This window comes from Rhamphochromis longiceps, linkage group LG3 (genome assembly GCF_057381845.1).
Source record: "Rhamphochromis longiceps isolate RC_006_pf linkage group LG3, R_longiceps_female_GT1.1, whole genome shotgun sequence".
NCBI classification, from domain to species: domain Eukaryota; kingdom Metazoa; phylum Chordata; class Actinopteri; order Cichliformes; family Cichlidae; genus Rhamphochromis; species Rhamphochromis longiceps.
In genome coordinates, this window is record NC_140559.1 from 15,075,592 (window position 1) to 15,083,751 (window position 8,160).

Here is an 8,160-nt window from a genome sequence, read left to right on the forward strand (position 1 = left end):
TAATTAAAAGAAGAAAAACAAAAATAAGAAAATGATTTTTAAAAAAATCATAAAAAATAGGAAACGTTTAAAATATTATAAGATTAAAACCCACCTGGAAATAAAAACAAACAAATAAAGTAAAAAGATCTAATAAAACTTTTGCTAAGCAGAAACTGTAACGACCTCAACACCGGCGTGAGCAGCACGAGTCCGTCAGAGCCTGAGATGGTCTGAGCGCGTGCAGAGGAGGGGGGGGGGGGGGGGGGGTGGAGCTGCAAGCAGGGGAAACACAGGAAGAGCTCAGATTCATGGGTGAAGGAGGGTCGCTGTGACGGAGAACATCCACTTTCTTATTCCTTAATAAAGAGTCCAGGTGAAAAAGTGGACTTCACGCCTCCCCTCTCTCACTCAGTAACAGTGAGTGTCGGTCGTCCCATGTGACCTGGCAGTGGAAACGTCCCTCCAGCCTTTGGTCTCCTCTCGCAGCAGATCAGCCACAGACGACACCTCAAAGTAACAACACTGACAGTGGCCTGTCGCTTCATCACGGAAAACGTTTAAGTCAGAAAAGGCCAACTCAGCCGTCGAGCACTTTAAGACAGTGGGTAGCTGCACTTCCTGTTGCACAGCTTGAAGCGTTTCTAAGCGCCTCCATGAAAGGCGACTTTTTAAACTCCTTTATTTCTGTAGACAGACGGACAGACGCCGGTCTGCGCGGACACATGAGATAAAACCTTCAAAGCAGCGCTCAGAGAGGAGACTCGGGCTGTGCCACACCCCCTGAGGATCTGACCTTTGACCTCAAACTTAAACCCAGAATCGCCCTGACTGTAAGCACTCAGCTCACTGCTGAGTCTGTGTCTCCCTCTGCTGGACACTCGGGGAACTGCACCCACAAAGTGACCCATGGTATTGGTGTGATTGATCTGTGGTTATTTTAGCATCAAAGAGACAACGACAGTGAGGAGACAAAATGAAAACTTTATTAACATAACAGACACGTGAGTGGAACGGAGCACGCTCAGTGTGTGGAGAACTTGGGCAGCTGGTTTCCCAGGATGACGCGTCGCTCCACCCCCTCCTCCGAGATGCTGGCCAGCCTGACCACGCCCCCGCTGGAGCCGTCCCGCTCCATGGCCAGAGACAGAGCTGAGGAGAGACAGTGAGTCAGCGAGACGGTTGTGGAGTGCAGCTCCCAGCATGCCTTGCAGCAGCGGCGGTGCGTTACCTGCGGCGGTGATCTCCATGCACTGCTCTTTGTTCATCCCGGGTTTGTAGTTGGCGTCCATGAAGCCGTAGATGTAGGTGCTGCCGCTGCCGCCCACCGACACCGGCTGCCTCACCAACATCCCACCAATGGGGACGCTGTACACCTGAGACAGGTAACACACAGACGATGCTTTACAGTCTGCAGGGTGGAAACAGCACCATCTGCTGGCCACACAAAGGACTACACCAGCACATGTGTCCAGGCGGTGTGCGGTCTCACCTGCCCGCCCTTCCTCTTGTCCCAGCCTGCCACCAGGATCCCAGCTGTCAGCTCCTCCCTGTAACGGTAGCAGCTCGCTCTGAACAGATTGGCTGCCGTCTCCACCAATGGGGGCTCGTCCAGCTCGATGCTGTGGGCGGGGCCAAAGACACAGGTGAGTATTGGCCTCACCTGAGCTGACAGGAAGGCTGTGCAAAGCTGTGTGTGTTACCTGTGGAAGCCCAGCTGGTAGGCGACGACCTCAGCGATGGCCTGAGTGTCAGCAGCTGATCCAGACCTGCAGGCAGAACACAAACATGACATCTGCTGAGGAGCCGCTCATCAGGAGGGCAAGAGTTTCTCAGACAAGTTCTCAAGGTGCTACAGAAACATCAGGCATCTCAAAGGTTCAACAGACCCCCTTCTTCAAATCCGACAAAGTGGTGTCAAATGTTTGTGCCGCTATCATTTTAAAAACATTTTAGAAAGAACATTTCTACAGAAAGTTGGTGCGTATCAGTCGTAGCCCAATTAAAGGCCATTTAGGTTCTGCTGAACGTGCACTCCTGTTCATTTTATACAACTTGCTGGCCCACGTGCTAATGTCAGTTAATATTAGCATTTCAGCTAACTTTGATGTAAAAGCTACAGTTCACTTACTATTAGCTTAATGTTAGTTAACCTGTTAACATGCTAGTGATAACCCACATGCTACCATTAGCAATAATTAGCTTTTACCCTGCTGGTACCACACTAGATGGAGTAACGTAATATATATATATATATATATATATATATAAATAAAAATAAACACTTACCTTTTCACCCACACAAGACAATGCAACAGATAGAAAGACCTTCACTAAGGGCCTGCAGGGAAACCTACAATATTTTGGAAATTTCCATCACATTGAGCAAAGACAGACAAACTATCTGTTTTTGTAAGCCGTTTGATGCTCCAACCTGAGGCCTGCTGGACCTGACTGGTCAACAGAAACTGCAATTCGGGCTCGACTGATACGCACCAACTGGCAGGCCCCTTTAAATTTCTTCAGAAAAGTTCTTGTTAATATTATTTAAGATGATAGTGGCACAGAAATTTAATAAGAAGCCCAGAGATCCTAAACTTGGTCCCAGGCTTTAGATCCCTTCATGTCTCTGTGGTTTTCAGGGTTGCTAAAGCAGTTACTTTGTGTTCCTGCAAGGCTACAGAGTCCCTAAAATGTCCTGACTGCAGACTGTGGGTTTCTGTGAGGACTGCTGATTCTAACCTAGTTTATTTTGAAAGACTGAGCTTCCTGAGATTAAAAACATAGCTGTTTTATTCTGAAAGGTTTTCTGTGCTCTGATTAGAGTTCCTGTGATGGAGCCCAGTGAGCAGGACTGACCTGCAGCAGTAGATCTTGTCGTGGATGCGAGTCAGTTTGTCTGTGACTCTGTTGGCGATGTACGCTCTGAAACACACACAGACAGGTGAGGTTAAAGGAGTGTTTCCTGCACTCATCATCACGTGTTCAGTGTTTGTTTTCTCACCCTGTAGTGGTGCGAGAGTCGGCCCCGATCACCACTCCTCCGTCATACTCCACGGCCATGATGGTGGTCTGACACACGACAACAAACAAACAGGTAAACGGGCTGATAAACACCCTGCACTCATTATCGGACAGCATCTCTCCTGTTTAAACTCTCAGCTTCATCACCCTCCGTGTTCCTCCTCCTCAGACTGTTAAATGACTCGTTTGTCGGGTGAGCTCATTATCGGACAAGCCATTTAAGCCACATTGAAAACGCTCAAGTGAGAAAAACAAAGAAATGTTCAAGTCTGTCCCATAATGCAACCATAGCGTTAGCCAGCTCTCCACGCGTCCCTGTAGTTATTTAAATATCTTTCATCAACCACCCGATACACGTGTGTCTCCGCGGACTCTACCCCCCAGTTTAGCCCGGTCCGGTCCCGCCGTGCTCCGAATCTCCTCACAAACACAGCTACCGTTAGCCGCTGTTAGCTGCTGCAGAACTGCTGTCTCATTCAGCCGCTACCTGCCGTTTAAAGACGCTCCACCGGGACCGAACCGGGCCTGGTTCGGTCCGGCCCAACACCACAGCTACACGTACTTACCCCGGTGCTGACTTCCTGGCGGGTCCAGTCCGGGACCAGGTCACTTTTGGACGAAATTTGCTGGCCGAAGTACGGCATCATTACCGGTGCTGCCGCCATCTTCTCTCTATGAATAACTGGACTCAGTAGAGGCTGTCCGCGCATAAAGCCTAACATTATTTTATTTACGCTATTAGCGGAATATCCATGTTACAAACCAACTCGCATATGATTAAATTACAAGTTAGATTTAATAACTCAACCTTCTTTCAATTCAGAGAGTCTAACTTAGCTGTATAAATTTCCTCGAAACAGTTTTATTCGGGCACTTAAGTGAACAGCTCTGCCGTTGGGGTCCTGCGAGAAACAGGAAGATAAGGTAAACACTGAGCTGGATTAGAAAAACTTCGGCTAAACCTGATTATAACGACTATTTTAAAACATTTAACGTGTTTTTCTCCGTTAAATGGAGTAATTAAACATATTAGAGAAAGCTGGTGTGTTTAAATGAGGTTAACAGATAATTTAGTGGCTGTTGTGTTACGTCTCAGCATCGCGGAGGACCAGACTACAATAAAAAATGTGCAATTTTATCCCTGGTATTTAAAACTTTGCAGTAAAAAGAATACCCACGGGACAGAAAGTAATGTTAACACTTTTTATGTTGTGGAGGAGCTCGTCTTTGATTCGGCATACCCCGAGCCACTGAGTGATCATCGGTGGATGTCTGTTAATTGATTTGTGATCGGCTGTGTTGCAGATGACGGTTCATAACTTGTACATATTTGACCGCAATGGAAACTGTTTGTATTACAACGAGTGGAACCGCAAGAAGCAGGCGGGCATCTCCAAGGAGGAGGTGAGCCTCAAAACCAATCAGCAATCAATAAATCAGACACGGAGAGTGTGTGTGAAGGAAAGGTGTGTTTATGTGTGTCTGCAGGAGTTCAAGCTGATGTACGGGATGCTCTTCTCCATCCGCTCCTTCGTCAGCAAGATGTCTCCTCTGGACATGTATCCTTCACATCACCTGTCAATATGTCCTCCTGATAGTCTGTCTGTCCACCTGTCCTCCTGTCTGTGGTCCTTATCTGTGCTCAGGAAGGAGGGGTTCCTGTCCTTTCAGACCAGTAAGTATCGTCTTCATCACTACGAGACACCGAGCGGCCTGAAGTTCGTCTTGAACACCGACCTGTCAGTGACCAACGCCAGGGACACACTGCAGCACATCTACAGCAATGTGAGACACACACACACACACACACACACACACCTATGAGTGGGTTCATCTATAGAACCAGCAGGCTGAACTGCAGCTTTTCGTTGAATTATGTGAAATTTAATCTGCTTTCTCAAAGAATCTTTTAAGAGTTGAAGTTGGAAAATGAGAGAGAACAACATGTTGAATCATGGTTATAATATAAACAGAAATCTGCTCGTTCTATAACGGCCATCAGGATTCGGTCCATGAGAGACCAGAGATTATCACACCGAGGCTGAACTAAAATGTTTTTTTTACCCAGAATTCATTCACCTGAAGGGTTGAGCTGACAGATTTCATTCGTCACATATTAACGTTTAATTCTTTAGTTCAGATCTTTGTGTGTTACAAACTTTACTCTTCAAATGTTGACGTGTGTTTTTTTTAATCTTGTCAGTTTGGTTTTGTTCTGAATCCAAAGGGACGGGCTATAATATTAATAATAATCATCTGTGAGCTGCTGTTTTCTGTCTGTGCTAAACAGGAAGTGTTGCAGGCTTTATTGTGAAAGAGACTTACACTGTGTGTGTGTGTGTGTGTGTGTGTGTGTGTGTGTGTGTGTGTGTGTGTGTTTGTCAGCTGTACGTGGAGCTAATCGTGAAGAACCCGGTTTGTACATCCACGCAGACCTTGGAGAGCGAGCTGTTCAGCAGCCGACTGGACGCCTTCATCAGAGCGCTGCCGTACTACAGCCCACGAGCCGCCTGAGCGTCACACACACACACACACACACACACACACACACACACACACACACACACACACACACACACGTTCACAGTGAGAGTTTAATGTATTTATTTTGTTCTTTCATGTCCTTGGCAGGAAGTTTTGTCTTTTGAATTAAACGTATATGAAGCCACTCTGACCTTTGACCTTTAATAAAAGCAGCTCTGTGGAACTTCCTGGAAACTGTCGTCACTCTCTGCTGATGCTCACACCCGGAGTTTATGATGATGTCTCTGCAGTGATCCCTGTGTGCACAGTGCTGAGGGTTTAAACTGTGCTGACTGGGTGGTACCACTGGGGGGCGCTGCTGCTGGCTGTGAGCTCACGAAGTGCAGCACAGCAGATAAATTGAGCCTTTGTGAACTCTGCAGAAGTACACTGCCTGAGGGAATTACCCAGAATGCATAGCGCAGACTTGCCCTCTGACCCTCGTTATTGCGTGTAGCGTTATGTCTGTCACGTCACGTGACTCATAGCCTGTGTGAGGGATGTGAGTCTGTGAACATCCTGCTGATAAACCCAGAGTTTGATCCTGTAACAGCTGAAGAAATCAGTGTGATCGACCCTCAGAAACCAGCTCTGATTGAACACACACAGTTAACATGTGAGTGATGTAACTGGCCTGAGGTCTGCTGACTGATTAACAGCTGGATTCAGTCTGAGCTGACCCCGCCCCCTCCACATGCTGTCCTTCAGCTGTAGGAAGCAGCTCCGATACCGGAGTCTCCATCAACACCTGAACACTTCGCCTGACCTGCTGAACACACGACTGTGGACAAAGAAGACCTGATCAGTCAATCAATCAGAAACAACCTGCTGAACCGCCTCACTCATCAGACGAACACACAGCTTCTATCAGATGCTTTTGATCATTTTTCAAGTGCATTGTGGGTAATACAAGCAGAGGCAAAAATTAGGTGGAGCCGCAGATGAAGTGATGACATCATCATGATTGGAGTGTGTGTGTGTCCACAGTGTAATCTCTAATCCCACTGAAAAACATACTGCCAACAAACAGCTGGAAACACACACGTTGGTCTTTGCATACATGTGAGGACCATCTTGCAAACAGTCACGAGTACAGACAGACAGACAGTTGCAGACAGATGTGTGGACTAGGAAACATGTTTATGTAGCACTTTTGTATCCATCATAATGTCCTTACATGTAGAAATGTCCTCACTACAGTGACTAAACCCTGTCCTCAAGAAGAAATCTTTCAAGTCCCCACTTCACAGGGATTTCTGCCTTTAAGTGGGGACTTAAAAATGTCCTCATAAACAAAAGTCCCTGGTGTATTCAGATACAATGGTCCGTGTTTCTCCAACATCTGTACGGTTCTTAAACACTGATCTTTGTGCTCACAGAGAAATCTGTGCTTTTGTTTCTTTACAGGAAAGTGTCCAAGAATCTAAAAATGTCCTCAACTTATAAAGATTTCCTCTCCTTGTCCTCACTTTGTAAAAATAAACTAAGATTTAAAACACTTTACTTATTCTCAAACTCGGTGGATTCCTGTGCGAGGCAGGAATACAATCTGATACAATCTGGATGTTAAATCTAAAATCAAGCAGGTGTTGTGAGCTGGTAAAGATTTCCTGTGTGTGTGTCAGAGCAGCTACAAACTGCAGAGGCTGGTCAGGATCCATGATTTATCCACACCCATTCAGCACAGCCGCAGTCCTTTGGATGACCTCTGTGTCAGCAGATCGAGGTCAAACAGGTCTGTGTTGTAACTGAGACACCGAGTGTCAGTGGGATCACCTGTGTAAACGAAATATAAATACAGGACTTAAACTGTGCTGATTAAACACAGGATTCAGGTGTGACTGAGTAATATGGACACATGCAGTTCAGTATTAAAGCCACAGAAACATTTATTTACCCTAAAATGTCTGAGTTTACAACACTTTAAATAACGTGTGCAGTTACTGTGACTCAGGTTAACATCCCTGCCCCTGAAAATGGTACGGTCCTTTGCCAGGATTGTAATGTGGAAAAAAACACTGTTAAACGTGCAAAACTTGACCTCACGAAACAAAAAGTATCAGTGTTACCGTCACAGGAATCACAACGAGCAAGAAAAATCAGTGTGAGCAGGTGAAACAATTTCCCTTCACTCGTCTGAGATATAACAATCTGTATATAAAAATAATAAAGAGATAATAATTTCCATCATGTCCTGCGGCTGGCCTCCTCATACGACCTCAACCAGCTCCTCTCGATGTGGAGGAGAGGAGGGGACATATTAAGGCAGCCGTAAAACCCCACCCTGTGGTCATGGGGGTTTCCCTCAGGTGTCAGTGAACACAGGGCTATTATAACTTCTGTGTGTGTGCCGTCTCTGCCAGATGTTTGCATCTCAGGGTTTAAAATGAAATCTGTGGACAGCAGGTGGAGGCTGCTGCCGCTCGGACAGATGATGTGATGGATTACACACAGATGAAGATAAAAGCACAACAGATGTTTACAGATGTTTCCTCCACCATGTGTGTACTGTTGTATCAGACACACGTCACTCGAGCTGCTGCTGTGAAGGAAGCCTCGGCTTTATGAACGTTTAGAGGACGCAGGAACACAAATAGGTTAATCCACTGCTGCGTGGTGCATTCAGGGCCTTCC

The 8,160-nt window shown here is 46.3% G+C and overlaps 2 protein-coding genes across 3 annotated transcripts; one reads left to right on the forward strand and one right to left on the reverse strand.

The window, feature by feature from the left end:
• Positions 1-943: 943 nt before the first annotated feature.
• psmb6 (proteasome 20S subunit beta 6) lies at positions 944-3,728 on the reverse strand. Its single transcript, XM_085401595.1, has 7 exons — positions 3,570-3,728; positions 2,984-3,051; positions 2,839-2,904; positions 1,683-1,748; positions 1,472-1,601; positions 1,211-1,355; positions 944-1,131 (listed from the first exon to the last, which is right to left on the reverse strand). Exons 1-7 carry the CDS (start codon positions 3,723-3,725, stop codon positions 1,004-1,006), a joined length of 759 nt encoding a protein of 252 aa, XP_085257721.1. The 5' UTR covers positions 3,726-3,728; the 3' UTR covers positions 944-1,003.
• On the forward strand, positions 3,052-5,714 carry trappc1 (trafficking protein particle complex subunit 1). Of its 2 annotated transcripts, none has more exons than XM_085401638.1 (5): positions 3,052-3,076; positions 4,309-4,407; positions 4,492-4,562; positions 4,650-4,788; positions 5,389-5,714. In XM_085401638.1, the coding sequence occupies exons 2-5, from the start codon at positions 4,309-4,311 to the stop codon at positions 5,515-5,517; spliced, it is 438 nt and encodes a 145-aa protein (XP_085257764.1). In that variant the 5' UTR covers positions 3,052-3,076; the 3' UTR covers positions 5,518-5,714. The 2 variants fall into 2 exon arrangements, with proteins under 2 accessions (XP_085257764.1, XP_085257763.1); XM_085401637.1 differs by lacking the exon at positions 3,052-3,076 and adding an exon at positions 3,808-3,927.
• Positions 5,715-8,160: the final 2,446 nt, after the last annotated feature.

Excerpts from the sequence above, each read along its gene's own strand:
- psmb6 (XM_085401595.1), bottom strand. The coding sequence starts at position 3,725 with ATGTTAGGCTTTATGCGCGGACAGCCTCTACTGAGTCCAGTTATTCAT. Across the intron at positions 2,905-2,983 it reads GACTCTCGCACCACTACAGG|AGCGTACATCGCCAACAGAG; the intron begins GTGAGAAAACAA and ends TGTGTGTTTCAG. Across the intron at positions 1,749-2,838 it reads GACAAGATCTACTGCTGCAG|GTCTGGATCAGCTGCTGACA; the intron begins GTCAGTCCTGCT and ends TTCTGCCTGCAG.
- trappc1 (XM_085401638.1), top strand. The coding sequence starts at position 4,309 with ATGACGGTTCATAACTTGTACATATTTGACCGCAATGGAAACTGTTTG. Across the intron at positions 4,563-4,649 it reads AAGATGTCTCCTCTGGACAT|GAAGGAGGGGTTCCTGTCCT; the intron begins GTATCCTTCACA and ends ATCTGTGCTCAG. Across the intron at positions 4,789-5,388 it reads TGCAGCACATCTACAGCAAT|CTGTACGTGGAGCTAATCGT; the intron begins GTGAGACACACA and ends TGTGTTTGTCAG.